Source organism: Garra rufa, chromosome 25 (genome assembly GCF_049309525.1).
Source record: "Garra rufa chromosome 25, GarRuf1.0, whole genome shotgun sequence".
NCBI classification, from domain to species: Eukaryota; Metazoa; Chordata; class Actinopteri; order Cypriniformes; family Cyprinidae; genus Garra; species Garra rufa.
This window is the reverse complement of record NC_133385.1, coordinates 36,654,606-36,677,199: the sequence shown is the minus strand read 5'-3', so window position 1 is coordinate 36,677,199 and position 22,594 is coordinate 36,654,606. Positions and strand designations below refer to the sequence as shown.

Below are 22,594 nucleotides of genomic sequence, written 5' to 3'. Positions count from 1 at the left end.
GACCACCGCATTATTCAACTCATAAGCGCTGCTATTTCTGTTTCATATGAGAAACATTAAACGGCAAACGAAGCGAAAGAGTAACCCAAGCGCGCCACATTTGAGCTGTGCAGCGCGGACCGTTTATCAGCTCCGACCGCAACGCAAACACACTTGTCCAAGCTCAGAACAGCATCGGGAACCAAAGTTGATTTCGCGACACTGTTACTGCACAGTGCTGCGAGATCCAGTGAAAAGTGTTTGAATTCGCCCAGAATGAATTAAGGTTGCTGAAAGATCAGTGAGAATCATTCAAATTCTGCTCAGAATTCTGTTTTTAACAGCGCTGATGTACGCTATGTCAGACAACCAAGTCACACCAACTTAAGCAAAGTCGAATGTTATTACATTATTCATTTCAGGGTTTGTACAACCTTTTTAGAGAGAAATTCAAGCACTTTTCAATGACTTTCAAGCATTTTGCACAACCATTTTAAGCACTTTAAAGCTCTTATGATCCAATTTGAATGTTATCTTGATGGCCAAAATATACTTTGTGGTAAACAAACACTTATGTAAAATTAAAAACATAAAATATCGATTATAACCAGTATATGGCAATAATAATCTGTCTATTTTATGCATATACAATTTATAGTTTATGTGAAGATTGTTTTAAAATCACCTAAATTAAAAGCTGTTATATATTTCAGAGCCTATTAAATGTTGGGCTTTCAATTCTACTGTAATGTTGAATGGACATAATTAATATGTAAAACTGAGAGAAAATTCATTTAATAGAGTCACCAGTAGCAATATTGAAATCAATACTTCATTAATAATAGGCTACTTGGTAAAAAGATGCTATTAAACACATATTTAAAAATACTTTGTTGTTTCTACCTTAATTTGGAGGTTCATTGTGAAATTATGACAGTATAAATATATAAATATGCGATTATTCATGATTAATTACAAAAAAAATGTGTGATTTTTTTTTTAATTGATTGACAGACAGCACCTTAACCTTTTATAGATGTTGGTGTTGGTAATATTAGTTCATTTTAGTGAAAATGCATTTCAGTGTAATTGTATAGGCCCCCTAGAAAAAGATCGGGACGGCCCCCATCCCCTTGGCCCGCTTCAAATTTCCAGTTCGATAATCCGGCCCTCAAATGGATCTAATTGAATAGCCCTGCCCTAGAATATTATTATATGCTTAAACATTAAGATTTGTACTCATGGAAATGACTAAAGTAGTCAAACCTTTTCATTACAAGGGTTGTCCCAATACGTTTGGCAATATAGTGTACTTAAGTCTTACAGTGGGTCAAAATCACTCAAATTATTTGAAATGCATAATACATTTACATTTAATTGCAATTAATGCAATTTTTCATAATAATTATTTTCATAATAAGTGCTCTTTGTAAAGTGTGTTAGAGTGTACTTCTATTTCACTAGAGCAACCAAAATGTTTATGCCATTTCTTCTTCTTTTCCTTCTTAGTGTCATCCCAGCGGTTGTCTGATCGACTTGTGCCTACAAATGGGAGTGATTATGGTGTTGAAACAGATCTGGAATAATTTCATGGAGCTGGGTTACCCGTGAGTATCAGCAGACATGCAATGGCGCCAGACCTGGAGAGGCCATGAAACATGACAACCCCCTGCAATCTTAAAAGACCCAGAAAAGATTGTTAAACTATTGCAGTAACTGGGAAAATACAGTTCTTTGATCATATGTTCAGACTATAAAACACCTTGCTAACAACCTAAATGCTGTATTGTCGATTTAACCAATGAAATTCTGTTTAGCCTCTCGCCTATCTATAATCACAGTGTTGTATATGGTGAATATCACAATACAGGTGGCATATTTCACAAGGATGTCCGAATAGCCAGTTTAAATGGAATTTTGCTTGATTTTATTGGTTCTTTCTTAACCCCCAAACCTAAACAATAGTCATACAGATTCACTTTGTCACTTTGTCATGCCTTTTTTTATCTCTTTTATGTATAGTATTAATTTAGTTAAATATATACGTTATTTCATAAGATCTTTGTTATTGAGTATGAACACAGGGGTCTGTGTTATTCAATTATTAGCCCGAACAGGAGGTGATTGCTGCACTGTACATTCAAAGAGAGAGTTTGTCCTTAGTTCCAGTCCACTGCGTTCACGGCTGACTGATTTTGCCAACCCTGCAGTATAGAGAGAAATGTATGCCTCATCAGAAAGAGCCTCAACAACAGTGTGTTTAACAGACTATCAGCAAACCATGATGACGGATGTTAGTTTAGATTACCATTACTGTGTTCGGTCCATCATTGTTCACAGAAACAAATAGCAACTCTGTTATTTTTACCTTACTTATTTTTTTTAAACCCCAATCCTGTCTTTTTCAGGGAACAGCTCTTCTCTTGTAAAAAAAAAAAAAGAAGTGTGCTTAATTGTATTGAATGCGCAGTTGTAGTTAAACTTTTTGTAGAAAAAAAATGTAAAAGTATATTTTTAAAAAATTGCATGACTGTTTTCTAACACACGCCGTTTACACTAGTGCATTTTAGTTTTAAAACAGTGTTTTAAAATGAAAATTATTCTCGTCTACAATTGCGTTTTATAAAGTTTTGTAGTTTTGAGCTTTCGTTTAGGTTTTATAGGCTTTTGGGTATATTTAGCTACGCCCCTTTACTAAATGACCCCATTATAGCTAACCAAAGGACGAAATACTACATTGTCTTGATAATTATTGATCTAGAGAGTCCAGAGAATATTACTGCGGTAGTTTGATCAAGATTGAGCGAAAAACCTAGGACTAGATTGGTTTTTAACATAATTGTAAAAATTTAATGAACGATTTGATTGACAGCAATGGTCCTTGAGGCAAAGTTGTGCAAAATGAGGAGATCTATCACATGATATGCATATTGTGTGGATGTGTGAAACACCATGTGATAACTGAAGCATAAAACTCGTTAGTGCCAACTAATGGCTGATTTCTTTCAAAATTCTTGCAGACCTTTAGGGTCATGAGTCGAACATGCCCACCGAGTTTCGTTCTGATCGGCCTCCATTAACCTTGTCTAATATGTGCTCAAATTTCATTGGCCAATGGCGGCCATGTTTTTGAGATACGCCAATGTCCTCATAGACCCTTATGGCAAATTGGACAAAGACACTATCAAGTCGATTGGACTAATAGTTGTGTAGTTATAGCTTTTTTTATATTTATTCCATCTTATAGCGCCACCAAGAGCTGCACATTTTTTTTTTATTATTTCACCAAAGATTGAGCTAATACACATGTACCGAGTTTGGTGAAGATGTCTCATTCTGTTCAAGAGTTATAGCCATTTTAGTAAAATGGGCCCCGGCTTTTGCGAACGTTTTGGCGTTCCTATGCGATGAAATTTCAACTTTTTTTTTTGATAATTATTGATATTCACTGTCCACAGAATATTTCTGGTTGGGTGAAAAACTAAAGACAGGTTCGTAAAAGCAGGTTTTGGACAAATTTAAAAATGGCGGGAAAATGTGCATACCGGAAATTAAATTGGAGATAGCCATTTTGTTTTGACTGAGCTAAACTTCAAACTTGAGTCTCTAACAAACGGTCTAGGAGTTATGAGAGGTTTTGCATTTTTGCTCACTGTAGCGCCACCTACTGGCTGTTTGGGGTGAGTCTTTGTCAGGTTCTCCCCAAATTGAGCTGTACCATCTAGCCAAGTTTCTAGTTTCTAGGCCTTTTGGTTTGGTCTGCACAATCAGTTTTAGGGCAGAATAATAATAAAAAACATATTAACAATTACAATAGGGTTTTAGCACTACGTGCTTGAACCCCTAGTAATAAATAAAACTAAAAAGTAGTATAATTTCAGTTTAAAATAGTATACTAATATACACTTTCATGACTGTTTCTTGAACTTCAGTACCCTTTAAAAATACACTTTCTTATAGCATCAAATTAAAAGTTTAATTTCAAAGTACATTTTTATTAATTGTTTTAATAATTTTTTGTTGTGCCTTAAAGAAGTACACTTATTTTGTGTACTGTGAGTGAAGTGAGTGCTGACTAACATACTAAAGCACATGTACTACTCAGGTGATTGATTATTTAGCTACGGCCATAGCCATCATTCATCATCACTTTTTTTCCTTTTTGTTCCTCAGACTGCTGCAGAATTGGTGGTCTCGCCGTAAGATGAAACGAGCAGGAGAGCAGAATAAGAGTAAAGAAGAGCTGCCACAGTGGGATAGAGACTGGAACTTGCAGCCCATGAACGCACATGGCCTGGTGGACGAGTACCTGGAGATGGGTGAGTGACAATATCTACTGTAAAATCTTGTGTAATTTTGAAGTGTGTAATTTTCTGTCATGGTAAAGATAAAGGAAGGTACATATTTGAAGTTAGACAATAGCTGCTTTAATAATAACACATCTAATTTAATGTAACTGATGGTTGAAGGTGACTGTTTTACCACTGAATACTGAGATTTGTTACCAACACAATTAAACAAAAACGCATGTTACAGTATGTTCATCAGGTTGCATGTAATGCTTTGTGCAAGCATTTGTGTCAGTGTCTGCCACAAATAAGCTAATCTCATACTGACTTCCCCCCAAAAAGTGTAAACGCTTGATAATAATGAGAAATGCTCTAGTTGATAAGCTGGATAGGCTGCAAGTTTCTTATGTTTTCTTTACAGTTCTACAGTTTGGTTTCACCACAATCTTTGTGGCGGCATTTCCTCTGGCTCCTCTGCTTGCTCTGCTCAACAACATCATCGAGATCCGATTAGACGCCTACAAGTTTGTCACGCAGTGGAGGAGACCGATGCCCGCCCGCGCTACTGACATCGGTCGGTCCTTTTCACCTCAATTAGCTTGCTGTCAGTTTATTTTAATTTAAATGCAAGAAACATTTAGATTGATTGTTTGCCATTTGTTGTAATTAATTATGAATATTCACAATAAATAGGATACATCAATGCTTAACGTTCTTTATTGTAGCAGATTATTTTAATAGATCTATGTGTTATCTATTATGGTAAATTTCAATATATTTTTGGTTTGATAGATGTTTTTTTATTATTATTAGGTATCTGGCATGGTATCCTAGAGGGAATTGGAGTTGTTGCTGTCATAACAAATGCCTTTGTCATTGCCATCACTTCGGATTACATCCCTCGCTTCGTCTATGCTTTCAAATATGGGCCCTGTGTGGACAAGGGTTACCGGCATGAGAAGTAAGATTTCAAAATAGCTGCAAGCGGCAATTACAAGGCCAAACACAGCAGTGCATTGTAAAGCTGAGCAGATTTAGTTGGTTAGCACCTCTGGTGGTGATGGGTGATTGCCAATATGGTTCAGTTTCAATTTCTACTTTGTCGGTGCATTTCTGAGCTGCAAGAAAAGCTTACATTTCCAAAAAAAAACTGAAAAAAGTTGTGAAGCCTGACGTGAAGTCAAAGGTAGTTTTTACAAATATGAGCACTGGCGTCGATTTAGCCATACGCACATTCTAAGATTAAATCTGAGTGTACGCACACTTGATAAATGAGGCCCTCTGTGTTGCTAATGTTGTGTATTTGCATTTTGTGTCTCTTTACACAGATGTCTAAGAGGTTACTTAAACAACAGCTTGTCTGTTTTTGATATGGGTGAATTCAAAAATGGGAGTTATCATCCTCGATACTGCAGGTACTACAACATTCATGCTACAGTTTTATGTTGTTATTTGCTTCTTCTTCAATTGAGTTGTCTTTTTCTCAAGGTAAATTTGTTTTATACCCCTCTACAGGTATCGGGATTACAGAGCGCCTCCATGGAGCCCTGAACCCTATGAGTTCACCCTGCAGTTCTGGCATGTTTTGGCTGCCAGATTAGCCTTCATTATAGTCTTTGAGGTCAGTGTTACTTAACGCTTTTACAATATTATAAGTAATTTACACCATTAACAATCTCAGCCAACTTTTAATGGGAGCCAATGTAAGCACACATTGGGCTTGAGGTATGGGCTCTAAATGGGTTTGTCCACAGATTCCATGTTGGACCTGTCTGAATAAGGCCATACTGGGGCTAATTCTGATAAGACAGACAAGGCAAACATCATTTAGACCCCATACTGGGGGTAATTCGAATAGGGCCATTATGGAACTCATAGACATGCCTATTTAGACCAGGTATCCTCAAATCTTGCCCACGAGATCCACTTTCTTGCAGAGATTAGCTCTAACCCTAATCAAACACACCTGAGCATGCTAATCAATGTCATTAGGATAATTTAAAAATCACAAGTAGGTGATTTTGATCAGGGTTGGAGCTAAACTCTGCAGCGCCAGGGCAAGATTTGAGGATCCCTGATTTAGACCATAAAGTAGAGCTTATTTAGATAGGGATGACAAGGAACCTATGGCCAAACCCATGTTAAGCCCATTTCTCAAGCTTATATTGTGCCTACATTGGCCTCACCTTGATCTTAGCTAGGGGATGCTACTTTGAAACTTTAGCTTGCAAAAGCTACAAGCCATTCATAATTTAAAGTCATTATTTGTCCTTTGATAGAGGTTACAAGATTTTAGAGCAGGGGTGGCGAACTTCGGTCCTGGAGAGTCCTGCAAAGTTCAGCTTCAACCCTAATCAAAGACACCTGAACAAGCTAATCAAGGTCTGTACGGTTACCAGAAAGCTACAGCCAGGTGAGTTTTAATTAGGGTTGGAACTGAACTCTGCAGGGCTGCGGCTCTCCAGGACCGGAGTTCGCCACCCCTATTCTAATGTAATGGAGGCCAGCTACAAAAAGGATATGTAGGTAAACCTCACTTCCCTGGCCTCAAGATGTGCTTTTGTGCTGATATTGGAGGTTGCAGAGTCCTTGTGCCAGACTTCCATTGCTGGTTCAAACCCCGCTTGGAGTGACCTGAGAGGAATGGGTTAAATTGGTGCCATGACCTGGATAGGAGTGAGGTTTAGGATAGTGAGTGTAACAGAGGCCAGCTGGTATGTGATAAATGCGCTGGTTAACCTCACTCTCCTGGCCTCAAGGTGCACTAGCCACTAAATCAAAAGGCTTGGAGCGACCTGAGAAGAATGGGTTGAAGTGGTGCCATTACCCGCTTGGAGAAACCTGAGAGAAACAGGTTAAAGTGTTGCCATGACCCGGATAGGAGTGAGGTTTAGGATGGTGAGTGTAACAGGCCAGCTGGTATGTGATAAATGTGCTGGTTAACCTCACTCTCCTGGCCTCAAGTGGTGCACTAGCCACTAATTCAAAAGGCTTGGAGCGACCTGAGAGGAATGGGTTGAAGTGGTGCCATTACCCGCTTGGAGAAACCTGAGAGAGAGAGGTTAAAGTGGTGCCATGACCCGGATAGGAGAGAGGTTTAGGATGGTGAGTGTAACAGAGGCCAGCTGGTATGTAATAAATGCGTTGGTTAACCTCACTCTCCTGGCCTCAAGAGGTGTACTAGCCACTGATGCAAAAGGCTTGGAGTGACCTGAGAGGAACGGGTTAAAGTGGTGCCATGACCCGGATTGGAGTGAGGTTTAGGGTGGTGACTGTAACAGAGGCCAGCTGGTATGTGATAAATGTGCTGGTTAACCTCACTCCTCTGGCCTCAAGAGCTGCACTAGACTCTGATGCAAAAGGCTTGGAGTGACCTGAGAGGAACGGGTTAAAGTGGTGCCATGATCTGGATAGGAGTGAGGTTTAGGATGGTGAGTGTATCAGAAGCTTGTTGGTATGTGATAACTGTGCAGGTTAACATCACTCTCCTGGCCTCAAGAAGTGCACTAGCCACTGATGCAAGAGGCTGTGGTTTTTAGCATTCCTGCTAAAAGGCCTCACCTATTCAAGCCATGCTTGAAGTGGACAGAGAGGAACTGGTAACACTAACACAGTGTACCTAATCTCAGAAACCAGACTTTTGACTTTTGGAAAATAGACTTATTCTGGACAAGAATAAAAAAAAAATGTTCCTGTTGGAAAAAAAAGTAGTCAAATGAGTAGAATGTCAAAATTAGCAGTATTCCTAAAACAGTATGCAAAAAATACCCAAATGGCCTATTACTACTGTTTAGATTCTGAAATGCTCATTGTCAATGGACCATGATGGCACTGCTTTTCCTTTACACATGACAAATTTGGCTACTTCTCAATACTGCAGTAAAACATTATTTAATGTTTATGAATTTCCTATTTCCTGTTGTATTCTCCATAGCACCTGGTGTTTGGCATTAAGACCTTCATAGCCCACATGATTCCAGACATGCCCAAAGACCTGTGTGATCGCATGCGCAGGGAAAAATACCTGATGCAGGAGATGGTGTATGAGGCGGAACTGGAGCACCTGCAGAAAGAGCGGAAAAAGAATGGCAAACGTTATCACCATGAGTGGCCTTAGCCATGCCTGTCCATAAATACACACATACAGTAAATGCCCACTGGAGAACCACATACACTTACCCACGAAGCACATAAAGACTTGAGAGTGTGTGAACAAGCGTCATGCACAACTGCAGCACATATGTGAACACAGACATTCATGTACAACCGTTCTGCTACCTTGGACGGCTAGCTTTATTGACTCCATGCATGGGCTGCCCACCTTTCATTGCTGTGACAAACCAGGGAGCGGATTCAGTGCTTGAGGTTAAACCTGATCTCCGGGTGGCCCTTGAGAGCCAGGAGTTGGCAGCTGTACACTGCACCAAAGAGGTTCTTCTCAGTCACATGATCACTACCTGAGACCTCCGATTATCCTATATTTTCACCCTGCTGAGTGCTTTTACACACTAGAGCAGTAGTTCTCAAACTGTGGTGATTTAAAATGTTGGCTTATTAGTGTTCATCAGCTAAAAGTAGCTATGAAAGCAGTCTGGTAAAGAACTGGATTTGGATAAAGAAGTTTGAGAACCACTGCACTAGAGAAAGCTCTGATGGTGCGTTTTGTCAATAGAAATGTGTCTTGAGGGCATGGAATGAATGGGATTAGTTTGAAATCGAGCAGAAATGGAATAAATTGGATTTCCGAAAGCACAACATGGACCCACCTGCCATCTTAACAGTCAACTAACGTCTGCGCCAGAGTACGCTGCAGCACGTGAAGGAGTTTCACTCCCGCAAACCATGGCTTTGTCCACTTGAAGCATCATCAACATTGAGATCAATGGATTACAGTGTTTTCTGACACACAGTAAACTCCAGTGCGTAGGTGGGAAATATCATTGAACACGCATCCTTCCCAGCATGACCTGCAGTGGCGCTGCTCTTTCATCTGTGTTCTGTTGTAGTTCTGAATGGAGCACTTGTGCGGTTGGATTGTTTACTATGCAGATGAAGGGCTTTTGGAGTTCCTGTTTTCTGCTTGCCTACTTGTCTGCGTCTCTGTGCGTGGCAGCTATCATCCCGCTGTAAAGCAGTTCTCTACCTGGTGACCAGGCAACGTGACGACGTTTACTTATGAACATATTTACCAATACGCCCTCTCTCTTCGCTTGCCAGCATCTCACATTGTGATTCTTGTTACAAAAGTGGTTTCTGGTAAAAGTTACCAAATAAAAATCAGTTTGTTTATGCAAATGACAGTTTTTATGTACTACATCGCCTTGAAAAGATATGCAGATCTGTATTTCAGTACAATAAGTAAATTTGTCAAGGCAAAATAAGTAAGACAAAAAGCCAATATTGGCAAAATAGTGATATAAGTAACATGCATGATTTTTTTTTTTTAATTGCATGTTATTTCTTTTTTTTTTATATAAGACTATGTCCTTTGTCCATATGCCTGGTTTTGTAGCGTGTGTGAGCTGAATTGATGTGTGAATGTAGCTGCATTTGTTGCTCAGCCGTCATGTATTTTGTGTGCTTATGGTCCCATCAGTTTATACGCAAGACAGTGGCTATTGTTGGAACAACATACTAGCATCTCTGCAGTATATAGTATGTATGCTGTACATTTTCTGTATGCAGAACCAGAGTGAGCTGTGCTGTGTGGAATGCAGTATCCCACAATGCAATGCTTTTGACTTAACCTACACTGTAAAAAGTTTTCACCAGTTTCAACTTAAAAACTTAAGTTTAGCAGCTGCCTTACAATTTTAAGTTAAATCAACTTAAGTCATTTCAACTCACAAGTTAAATCAACTAATTTTTATTGTAATAAGTTAAAATGATTTATGACTGATTTAACTTAAAATTTTAAGGCAGCTGCTGAACTTAAGTTTTTAAGTTGAATCTGTTGAAAACTTTTTACAGTGTACAGTACCACAGAGCGATGTAGTGATGAAATACATTTGTAGGCCAAACCGGAAGTTAGCATCACCCTAGTTCTTTCAACACAAACCCAACATTGGCTTTTAGATTACTGCAGAAAGTAAAATCAGTGACCTCCAATTGTTTATGATTCATACACTTTTTGTTCATCATGAGAATCTTCACAATTGAACACAACTTTTGTGAATTTTAAAGCCAAAATACAATCGCAGAAGGTAAAAAGTTGGGTATAAATGAACTGCACCATGGTCACATGACCTCAACATCAGCATTTCTAAGCTTCTGACAAACTCTTTATTTATAAAACATTTTTCCTAAAAGTTTGAGTTAGAATAGTTTGTAAGAGTGTGATTATACAGTGGAATAGTATGTTTTTGTGTGCGGTGGGATGATGTTTAACGATTCCCGACTTCTACTGTACTCCTAATCTCCTTTTTCAAGTAAAAGCTTTAAAAACAATCAGTATTACTTGTTTATTTTGTGTCATAAAATAAAACATGAAAATTCAAACCCATTAAAAACTCACTGGCTTCAGAATGATGGAACTGGAAAGTGCTAAAATACTCGTTTCCAGGCTTTGGCCTATAAAATACATCATCCCTGTTGTACTCTATTTCCAGTGTGTTAATGAACTAGGACTAATATAATGATCCTTCTTGATTCATTATTTGATTGTAATGCCAAAAATGTATCAAAAATGCAGATTTACCATTTTTATTTCCATTCACTCCCTGAATCAATGAGTTATGTAGCAACAATGTAGCATACTACTGTTTGAAGCATTTATTGTTGCAGTTTCACATACTAAAATAGTATGCAGTATACATAAACTGTGCAGTAAGCTAGTGTTTCACTCCAAACATAGTCAACTACTGTAAAATATTAAACAGGAACAGCCCATTAATCTATCCACCATTATCCGTATAGTTAGAGCGTAAGCAGATGTTATGATAGAATTAACATTGTTTTTTTACATTTCACATTTTTTGCTTTGTATCAATGTAAAGTATTGTATTTTCTGTATATTTCTCTTTTTGTTGGGCGTGTATGTGTGCATGTTTAAATATGTGTGTTCATAATTGTGTGTTTGCATGTGTGTGTGTGTGTGTGTGTGTGTGTGAGAGCAGAGCTAGAGAAAGTTTTGTAAAGCTGATGAAGCGAGTGCTCCCAGCATGCATCTCATTCTTTTTCTTACTCTCACTGTTTTTCAAAAGGCAATGACTATGTTCGAAATAGCATCACTGTAAAAAAAAAAAAAAATTAAGGCAACACATTGCATTCAGATTTTTATGTGTTCCCAACGATTAGCAATGTAATTATCCCAATAACAAGGTTGTTGTCTTTACTAATATTATTTAGTTCTGATAAGGGACAGCGCTTTAGCCATTGTGCTATTATATATATATATATATATATATATATTTTTTTTTTTTTTTTTTTTTTTTTTTCACTATTTATTATGTATTCAGTTCAAAATATGTGAATTTTGTGTCCATGGAATATTAAGACTTTCTACATGTTAAAATCTGCATTATAGAGCCGTGCTTGAGATACTGTGTCCCACAATGCAATGTGTTCGACTTGACTTTACATTTCAGTGTGACAAATGCACTGAAAGTAATATCAACCATGATTTTCTCAACTCATTCTCTGATCAGACTGAGAAAAAGTGAGATTAAAAGTGCAATATAAAGGTATTTCAGATACCTAGATACCGCTTAGTTTAATTCAGTTAAACGTAATGCATAATGAGTTCTCATTAACATACTTAAAAATAGTAGGCACATTACAGTATGTACTGTGCGGTATGCAAGAAGTATTCAAGAAACACACTAGTATTCCATTTCGAACACAGTCAATGCATCTGTCCTCCTCAGGCCCTTTGAGTGTTTGCAAATGAGATATTTGTATCATATTTTCTTAGCTTGAATCAAGTAAGTATTGCTTTTTTAAGTATATATTTTTGCACTTTCCATTTGCATGGGTACAGACCCCAAATGGGTACATATACTCTAAAAAAAACTCATAAAAGAAGCTTTGATTGTGTTCTCGCTTCATAGATCCTACACAGATTTACAGTTGAATTAAAGATTATTTCATGAAAGCACTTTAGGAGTGTAATTGTCCCTGTTACCTCTATTAAGGATTCACGTTCAAAATAAAAATGTTTAAATATAAAGATATTACTGTGAAGTTTATTAGAACAGTGGTTCTCAACTGGCCAGTCTGAACTCCAAAACTGGTATCCAGTCTGTTCTGGAAAAGTTATTAACAGCAAGCTAAGCAAAAATGCAACAATGTTGGTATTGTATTGGGTGGCGGTTTGGGTCCTAAAGATAAAAACCAGTTGAGAATCACTGTATTAGAAAATAAAGTGTGCTTTGAGGATTTATGTGTTATGGATGCGAAGCAGGACCAGAAGTTCATCAGTAGAATGGAAATGTGAGGCTGATCTGAAACAGGAAGTAGTCTTTACTATGACACACCACTCTCTCTGGTGTACTGTAATCTATGCATGACCTCATTGATGAGCCCAGCCCATCTAGGGCTCTTGACAAACCTTTGTGTATTTGTGCACTTTTTACTGTGAAGTGTGCATGGCCTATATCTGCTTAAACTGGAGAAGACTGACCTGAGATCAGTACATATTGTAGTGGTTCATCATCAGTTGTTAATGGCCTTGTGGTGATCTCATTAAACATTAATTTACAGGTTATTGGACAACAAATGTTATTCAGGTTTTATCAAATACACTTGGTTGTGTATACAATGTCTTCGTTGAAAATGCCTGTCATAAGTACATGAAACAATAAAGATGTTTATAATGAGCAACAGCATGTATTATACCATTATAGTCAGTGCTTAACATTTCTTACACAGACTCATTACATTTGATTAAAATAATGACTAGATTTCTGCAACATTGATTATTAGTTAAAATGTTAGTATTATTACAGTGATTAAAGTTGAAGTTTTTGATGCATTTTGCTTTAAAATTTCACTGCTCAACGCTCAAAGTTAATTTAAGTTTAAATTCCATTTCAAAGTTCTGTTTTTGTAGTATATATAATGCATATGTGTAGAGCCAGTGGGCCTCATTATGAAACATTAACAGAATTAATATTTGTACATATAGTTTGTGAAGCTGTTCTGACCTACATTTTCCAATTCATGAAAATATTTAAATAATATTTTCAAAACGTTAGTTGGTACAAATCGCTGGTTTATGCTGGTGCTTTGCTGGTTTATGCTGGTCCTTGACCAGCAACATGACCATCTAAGTACCAGCATAAACCAGTGAAGTACCAGCATAAACCAGCAAAGTACCAGCATAAACCAGCAAAGGACCAGCATAAACCAGCGAAGTACCAGCATAAACCAGTGAAGTACCAGCACAAACCAGCAAAGTACCAGCAAAGTACCAGCATAAACCAGCAAAGTACCAGCACAAACCAGCAAAGTACCAGCATAAACCAGCAAAGTACCAGCATAAACCAGCAAAGGACCAGCATAAAACAGCAAAGGACCAGCATAAACCAGCAAAGTACCAGCACAAACCAGCAAAGTACCAGCAAAGTACCAGCATAAACCAGCAAAGTACCAGCATAAACCAGCAAAGGACCAGCATATACCAGCAAAGTACCAGTAAAGTACTAGCACAAACCAGCAAAGTACCAGCATATACCAGCAAAGTACCAGTAAAGTACTAGCACAAACCAGCAAAGTACCAGCACAAACCAGCAAAGTACCAGCAAAGTACCAGCATAAACCAGCAAAGTACCAGCATAAACCAGCAAAGGACCAGCATATACCAGCAAAGTACCAGTAAAGTACTAGCACAAACCAGCAAAGTACCAGCACAAACCAGCAAAGTACCAGCAAAGTACCAGCATAAACCAGCAAAGTACCAGCACAAACCAGCAAAGTACCAGCATAAACCAGCAAAGTACCAGCATAAACCAGCAAAGGACCAGCATAAACCAGCAAAGTACCAGCACAAACCAGCAAAGTACCAGCAAAGTACCAGCATAAACCAGCAAAGTACCAGCACAAACCAGCAAAGTACCAGCAAAGTACCAGCACAAACCAGCAAAGTACCAGCATAAACCAGCAACGTACCAGCACAAACCAGCAAAGTACCAGCAAAGTACCAGCATAAACCAGCAACGTACCAGCATAAACCAGCAAAGGACTAGCATAAACCAGCAAAGTACCAGCATAAACCAGCAAAGGACTAGCATAAACCAGCAAAGTACCAGCACAAACCAGCAAAGGACCAGCATAAACCAGCAAAGTACCAGCACAAACCAGCAAAGTACCAGCATAAACCAGCAACGTACCAGCACAAACCAGCAAAGTACCAGCATAAACCAGCAAAGTACCAGCACAAACCAGCAAAGTACCAGCAAAGTACCAGCATAAACCAGCAACGTACCAGCATAAACCAGCAAAGGACTAGCATAAACCAGCAAAGTACCAGCATAAACCAGCAAAGGACTAGCATAAACCAGCAAAGTACCAGCACAAACCAGCAAAGGACCAGCATAAACCAGCAAAGTACCAGCACAAACCAGCAAAGTACCAGCATAAACCAGCAAAGTACCAGCATAAACCAGCAAAGGGCCAGCATAAACCAGCAAAGGACCAGCATAAACCAGCAAAGGACCAGCATAAACCAGCAAAGGACCAGCATAAACCAGCGAAGTACCAGCATAAACCAGCAAAGGACCAGCATAAACCAGCAAAGGACCAGCATAAACCAGCAAAGTACCAGCATAAACCAGCAAAGTACCAGCATAAACCAGCAAAGGACCAGCATAAACCAGCAAAGTACCAGCATAAACCAGCAAAGTACCAGCATAAACCAGCAAAGTACCAGCATAAACCAGCAAAGGACCAGCATAAACCAGCAAAGTACCAGCATAAACCAGTGTTTTTCAGCAGGAAGGTAATTTTATGCGTAAATATCTCTGATTTTACTCATATTTACAAACATTTGATGAATGAGGCCCAATGTGCACTATGCTTACCGTTATTTTGCCAAGTTGGATATGTAACCCCAACCCTAACCCTATTTGCTAAACTCTACAGGACAATGGCCCTCCAGGACTGAAGTTGCCCAGCCCTGATTTTAGGGTTAGGGATAGGATTGGGTTTTGAGCAGGAATGTCCAATCCTGCTTCTGGAGGGCAAATGTCCCGCAGAGTTTAGCTCCAACCTGCCAAAACATTTTGATTAATCCTAAAAGCCTTGTTTAGTTGGTTCATGTGTATTTAATTAGGATTTTAGCTAAACTCTGTAGGATAGTAGCCCTCCAGGAACAGGATTGGACACCATTGGTCTTTATAGCAACATGCTCATCATTTCTCTCTGATATTATGGTTAGTAGGAGTAGGGTTAAGATTAAAACCAGGTATCTCCAATTCTACTATCCAACACATCTGCCTGTAATTATCAAGTAACCCTATACACACACTGATTAGCTGGTTCAGGTGTGTTTATTTGAGGTTGGAGCAGAAATCTGCAGGACGGTAGCCCTCCTGGGTTAGAAGTAAGCATTCAAGAGGGAAATTTAAGATGATTTAGGCGGAGTTTCACATTCCTGTTCCTGGAGATGTATGTTCCTTCAGAGTTCAGCAACTCTGAAAACACCTGTTTGCAATTACCAATTGTTCCTGAAAATCCTAAGTAATTGGTTCAGGTGCAGTTGATTAGGATTTGAGCAAAATGTTGCTGGTGGATAGATTTTCATAAACTGGAACGAGTACTACCGGTTTTAGGGTTAAGAATTAGGGTTACGGATAGGGTTAAGACATGGGGCTCCTGGGGGGCTGCTATACGGCAGAAAAGTGGCCCTCCAGGAGCAGGATTAGACCCCTGGGTTAGGACTTGGCTTCAGAACTAACCAAAGATGATGATCCAGGAGCACAGTCTAACTGGCAAAATCTTGAATAACATTCAATACTCCTCTGATTGACACCACATGTTTTTTTATTGTTTATAGTTCAGTAATCTTCTTCCTTGTTTAAATGTAAAGCAAACAACATGCATACAAGAATTGTACTATACATATCTGTAACATAGATTTGGATCTCACTTTTCTGTAATTGTATCTTTTAAATTAAATAGTTCATATATTCTTTGACTTCACTGAACATTTTCAGTATGTTTTCAGTGTGTTAACCCTCCACTGCACGCATTATATAGACCTATAAAAAATGACTTAACTTGAAGTGCTGTAAAAAAAATTGGGGAATTTTTTTTAAGGTACTTTATGATATGTTGCCATATGACAACAACATCCCAAAGTGGATCTAACTTAGAAATTTCTAACTTAGAAGTTTCCTTATAATTAATAATTTTGTTGTTTGAAATGTTGTGTTGATTTGATTGGTGTTGCAGTATTATATGCTTTAACACAGAACTTAAAAATGACACCTTATATATACTTTCCAACAACTTTTATTCCGACGGCTTTTATTTATTCCATTCTTTGCTGAATATTATTGAAAACAAATAATAATATTGTATTATCATGTATCATAAACACTGGTATAAAACCAAAAGCATTGCAGTTCATGAAAATTAATTCTTCTTTCCCTTGCCATAGAACATGGTGGTGCTCACTGATATACTGCACTGAAAAAAATGATTATGGCCCCAATTAAATTAAGCATGATTCAATTTCGCTAGTTTAAATAATAAAATTTAGTTTTTGATTTTAATTAATAAGTATTAATTGGTTTTAAGCAAATTGCATGTTTTAAATCCAAGCCATGTGAATTAATTAAATTCAGTTAGAAAATATTAAGTAAACTTTCTGCGCATGCGCACAAATGCACATTCTCCCTGGCGCCAAAAGGAGTTTCCAGTCACGACTCAGTCAGGTTCACGGTGGGAACTTTTCATTCCGGACCCGGAGTTTTCATCATTCGGTCGATTTACACGGTGAGTAATATTTATGTGAGTAATAATGTAGTGTAGCACTGTTTATTACAGTAAATAGTTTGTTCGCTGTATAAATAATATCTGCAAAATGAGTCTTTGGGAGAAATTCCACAGCGACCAACGGACGGTCACATATAACTTACACAAATAACACAAATAATACTTTTTTATGTGACAGAATGTACTTTTAAGATATTTTTGTATGAAAATGTAGTTGTATAAGCCTAAAATACGCCGTTTATTTGAAAGGATAGCATCTATTTAAATGCTTAAGCGCTTTCGGAGATGCTCAGGCCGGTAACGTTATTGGTGTTCCCGCCTAGTTAACGTTACCACAGCCAGTCCTTCGGGAATCTGCCGGCTTCTAATGTGGTTAAACATGACATATAACGTTAAATCCTTTTGGACGGGTCATCTTTAATGTCCTAACTTGTTTGTTCAAGAGCAGTTTGTTTTGGCTGAAGGTAAGGTAGTGCTTGCGTGATACCGAAAAAAATTATTAACTTCTGTGGCAACTATTGCATTTAAAGCAATGATGGGAAGATCGTATCCTTAACTGCGTGTTTGTACTGTAGAATTGTTTCCACAGACTCAAACTTTATTTGTGGTGTTACGTTAGATGTGTTTCGTTCATACTGGACACCATCACAACTCCAAATAACTATGCCTTGTAATAGAAAGTTCCGGGAAATCAAAAATATGGACGAAGGCATGAAGTTATGAGGGGAATTTCCAGTTAACGTTAGTTCCTATCAGTAAATCTCACAATATAGACCAATTATCTGTTTGTAAACATCCGGGATGCGCGCGCATCTTGGTTGCAGAAAACCCGGGAGACATAGCGTTTACGAATAGGAAATTACACGGATATGGTACAAAACAGTTCAATTCTAAATTATTATAGATTATTTTGATTAATGTTATTTTAAAAATGTTTACCGCATATTACAACAGCTTGTCACCCAACGATTAGAATGGTTATTCAACGAAATTAACGTTAGTGAGTGGGATTGCTCTGACAGATCCGTTTGCCATAGAGGTAATCGTGTACCCAAATCAAGTCAAGTGCAAATTAGATGTATAAAGCATGCCTCAACAGGCTTCACAACACAATGCAGACATACAAAAACGATCAATGTCTAACAAATTAATTTACAAACACGATGTGACATTATTTGCCATAAATTCTCAGAATTTTGATGCCTGCAATTTAATCCCTCTTAGCAAATAAAGAGACAATATTTACCTCAAATATTTAAGTTTTGCTTTGCCTTTGTTTATTTCACACTGGGTTGAGTTGAGTAGGAAAAGACAGAAGTGACGAATACCGATCTCCTGTACAAAAAGTGTATTCTAACGTTAGTGACTGACAGTAGGATAGTTCGCTATAACTTGTTAACGTTAGTAGCCAAGCTTACGAGACTAGCCGTGTAACTTTACCCACTGCACAATACAACATTTTCACGGTTGTCTTTCCTTCATTTTCTGATTTTTCTTTCGGGTTTTACGCTGCGTTCCAGGCAGGTTTTTTAACTCGTAAATCAGGACTTCAAATCACGACTCACATCTTTGTAGCATTCCAGGCAAGTCACCCCAAACTGCCTGAGCGCATTTATTATTATTACATTATTATTAATTTGTTTGCAATGTTATATTGTCCTAAAGTCTATTTTTCACTGTGTAACTCTTGCATAAACACCGCACTCGTAGGTGCTGACATAGTGGTTTTGCGGGCTATGTCACGTCAGAACTCGGAACTGGGAGCACATCGATCTAGTACGAGTTCACGAGTGGGAAGTCACGGGTTTGACTGTCGTTTGGGTGCACTTTCACTGATAGAAGATCGGAAAAACACGAGTAACGGGTTGCCTGGAACGGGACATTATAGCGGTTCCGGTCGTCTTTTGCAACCGACATGCGCACTTGAACCAGCGTGACGCGTGTGTGACGTAGGCTGATAATTGGTCTATAACATTGGATTTCTGAATGTTTTTAGTGTTCACAATTGTAATCATGTGAACATGCCCCTTTTTGCTAGCTTTAATGGTGCAGCATGTAAACTGTTTTAAACTAGCAATAATAATTATTGTGTTTTTACTTTCATTTGAGGGACTCTCTGCATGTTCCTGTGACTAGGACACATACCATTTCCTTGATGCCAAAGGAAGTTTCCAGGTTCGCCACTTTCCTGAAGTTGTATTATTCCAGCAATATGCACAGTAAGTAATTTTAGTATTAAAGCATTTTACAATAAACCGTTGACTTTAATGAAATATATCATATAATGTAATATGTTATGTTCCACAGATCACTGCTGTTTTCCAGAAAGGAGGTCTTACTGGGAGGAAAATGGTCAAATATTTCGGCATTTTACAGGAGGTATGTATTCATTTATCAAGTGTCTTTTCCTTTCCCATATGTATTATTATTTAACACAGATGTCAAATACAGTGTCCAGACAAAAATGTCTCTGCTTGAATTTAAATTCTACTTAAATTTCAAATACTAAAAGGGTTATAGTTGCCCAAAAAATGAAAATTCTGTCGTTAATTACTCACCCTCATGTCTTTCCAAACCCAGAAGACCTTAGTTTATCTTCAGAACCAAAAAAAATTAAAACATTTTTTCAATGAAATCTGAGAGGTTTCTGGACTTGCATAGGCAACAATATAACTGGCCCAAAAACGTACTAAGGACATAAGTGTAACCATTTATGTGACATCAGTGGTTCAACCGTATCTTTACAGAGCTAAAGAATAATTTTAATGTGCAAAGAAAACAAAAATAACTTTATTCAACAATTCTTCTTCCTGCCTCCATTGTCAAGACTACAATGACATATGCGTGTGTTTTTCTTTGCTTATAAACATGGTTCAGCCCATGCATGTTCATGTCAGCAACACCAAACACTTGTGTCATGGTACTCTCATGAATGGCAGACGGTGGCGCGGAGGAGTCTGTATTTTTGTTTTCTTTGCGCACAAGTATTCTCGTAGCTTCATGAAATTACTGTTGAACCACTGATGTCACATGGACTATTTTACCAATATCTTTAATGTGTTTCTTGGCCTAAGAACATTTCAGTTGAGTTGCGTTGCTGTCTATGCAGGGTTAGAAAGCTCACAGATCTCATTAAAAATATCTGAATTTGTGTTCCATTTGCAGATTAGGAACGACATGTGGGAGATATACAAATAGATTTGTCAGTTTTCTTTCTCATCTGCTTCCTTTCACTTTAACTTAAAAAAAACAGCTGTTTATGATGACATACTGATGTGTTTTTGTGCATATTGGCTGGTAAATATCAGTTGATACCCAACCCTACTAATAACAGTTTCTTTTTATTTAAATATAGGACAGTCAAAGAGATGACTCCTTGAAAGACCCACAACACATCACCATGGGCATACCTGTAAAATCCATTACAAATTGCAGTTTGTTGCATGACATATGAACAGTTTTAGCACTATTGTTTTATTCACTATTGAAAAAATACAATATACTGTTTAATCACTATATACTGTTGCCTGTTTCCACATATTTTTTATTAATTTTGCAATTCCAAGTCCGCACTCAACAATGTGGCCTCTTTCACCTGTGAATTTTTGTTAATTTTTATTTTGTGAATGTGCAACGTTAAGTAAGCACTTGTCTTCCAAACACTTGTTGTATATACAAAGAAACTGTTACTGAATTTACATTTGATGACATTAAAAATAAATTCAAAACATTAAACTTGTTGTGTGTATTTGCAAAGCCATTTAAGAACCTCTTACGGTGGCCGACAGAGGCCAACGCGCTGCAAACAAGAAAACACATGCAAACAGAAAAAACAACAACAAATTAAGAAAACATCTTCATCAGTTTGACAACACAGGCGCTGCAAATCCTCGCAATGCAAACGCAAATACGGAAACGCGCTGCAAATTCTCACAACACAACCAAACTCAGAAACGCGCTGCGAACACACGAGGGCGCTGCAAACTAACAAACGCGCTGCATATAGCTCGGTCCACAACGGAAATGTTTCAGGGGGACCTCAAAAAGTGACGAACCTATCTGGGACCTGATTATTTGTTCAGTGGCTGTTGGTCAGAGCAGAGGTGTTATCGGTGAACTATCACCTTTTAGTGATAGTATAGTATCATTTAAAGGTAATAGTGATATAAATAATCAGGTAATATAGTGATATAAATAATCAGGTCCCAGATGAGTTCGTCACTTTTTGAGGTCCCCCTGAAACATTTCCGTTGTGGACTGAGCTATATGCAGCGCGTTTCTGAGTTTGGTTGTGTTGTGAGAATTTGCAGCGCGTTTCCGTATTTGCGTTCGCGTTGCGAGGATTTGCAGCGCCTGTGTTGTCAAACTGATAAAGATGTTTTCTTAATTTGTTGTCATTTTTTCTGTTTGCATGTGTTTTCTTGTTTGCAGCGCGTTGGCCTCTGTCGGCCACCGTAACCTCTCCTTAAGAAAAGGATTTTTTTTTAAGGTAAGTGATTAAAACAATTTTGAAATTTAGTCAACAAAATGTGGTTATTTAAATGTAGCTAAAATAAATTGATTGCAACCACTTACCTTAAAAAATTTGAGTAAATTCAATGAATATTTTTTCTTCAGAAACAATTAAATAAATTAAGAGGAAGTAGCATATTTAAATTGGGCTGAAATTACTATTTTTTTTAATACTAAGTTAACTAAATAAAATTGTTTAAATCCAAATAAATGTGTTTGTTTAAATTTAGATCAAATCAATTGATTGCAACCACTTACCTTAAAAAAATTTAGTAAATTCAATGAATCATTTTTTTCAGTGTGTTCCCTGTATTTATATCTAATAAAAAGTAGCATTGCCATTAAAATTTGATTTTATCCATAATACAAATACCATTAACATACAACTAATCAACATTATATTACTAGCATTAATGTTGTTATTGTTACAACTTAAAAGATCACAGCTGACCTTGCTAGCTAGCTAACCTATTGCAATATTGCACATTCCACTATTGCACAGTGTTGCCATTTGGCAACACATACATTTGATCGATTTACAAAAAACTAATTTCATAAAAAAAAAAATTTGAGTGGTGAATATGTCATCATAACTTCCTGGAGGTGATGTCTCTGATTATTTTGTGGATGTGACACGAGTTGATCCTTCGTTTTTATTGACGTTTTCGTTTGCATTCAGCAACTACTCACAATAGAGGTCAGTCTGTCAGAAATCACGCTACAGAAAAACACTGCAGGTCATGTGACTTAACCAAAGCACATCATTGGCTAAACTAAGGTCTTCTCTTTCCAACAAAAAAATTAGAACGTTTGTCTTAAAGAGACAGTGGCAGGGAAATGAACATAAAGAGCATGTTGCCATATGGCAACACCGTGCG

The 22,594-nt window shown here is 37.7% G+C and overlaps 1 protein-coding gene and 1 long non-coding RNA gene across 3 annotated transcripts in view; both read left to right on the top strand.

Annotated features, from left to right (window-relative positions):
• ano3 (anoctamin 3) overlaps positions 1-11,633 on the top strand; it is a 125,510-nt gene extending 113,877 nt beyond the window's left edge. Inside the window, exons 20-26 of the mRNA XM_073831922.1 lie at positions 1,489-1,586; positions 4,153-4,298; positions 4,690-4,842; positions 5,082-5,229; positions 5,597-5,683; positions 5,784-5,889; positions 8,203-11,633. Coding sequence (XP_073688023.1) covers positions 1,489-1,586; positions 4,153-4,298; positions 4,690-4,842; positions 5,082-5,229; positions 5,597-5,683; positions 5,784-5,889; positions 8,203-8,385 — 921 coding nt within the window. The 3' untranslated portion in view covers positions 8,386-11,633. The remainder of the gene's footprint in view (positions 1-1,488; positions 1,587-4,152; positions 4,299-4,689; positions 4,843-5,081; positions 5,230-5,596; positions 5,684-5,783; positions 5,890-8,202) is intronic.
• A 5,398-nt stretch (positions 11,634-17,031) lies between these two features.
• On the top strand, positions 17,032-20,939 carry LOC141301993 (uncharacterized). 2 transcript variants are annotated; one of them, XR_012342273.1, is made up of 4 exons: positions 17,032-17,204; positions 19,314-19,423; positions 19,512-19,583; positions 20,560-20,939. It is a non-coding gene; the product is annotated as an uncharacterized lncRNA (long non-coding RNA). The 2 variants fall into 2 exon arrangements; XR_012342272.1 differs by lacking the exon at positions 17,032-17,204 and having other exon boundaries at positions 19,179-19,423.
• The last annotated feature ends 1,655 nt before the right edge of the window (positions 20,940-22,594 follow it).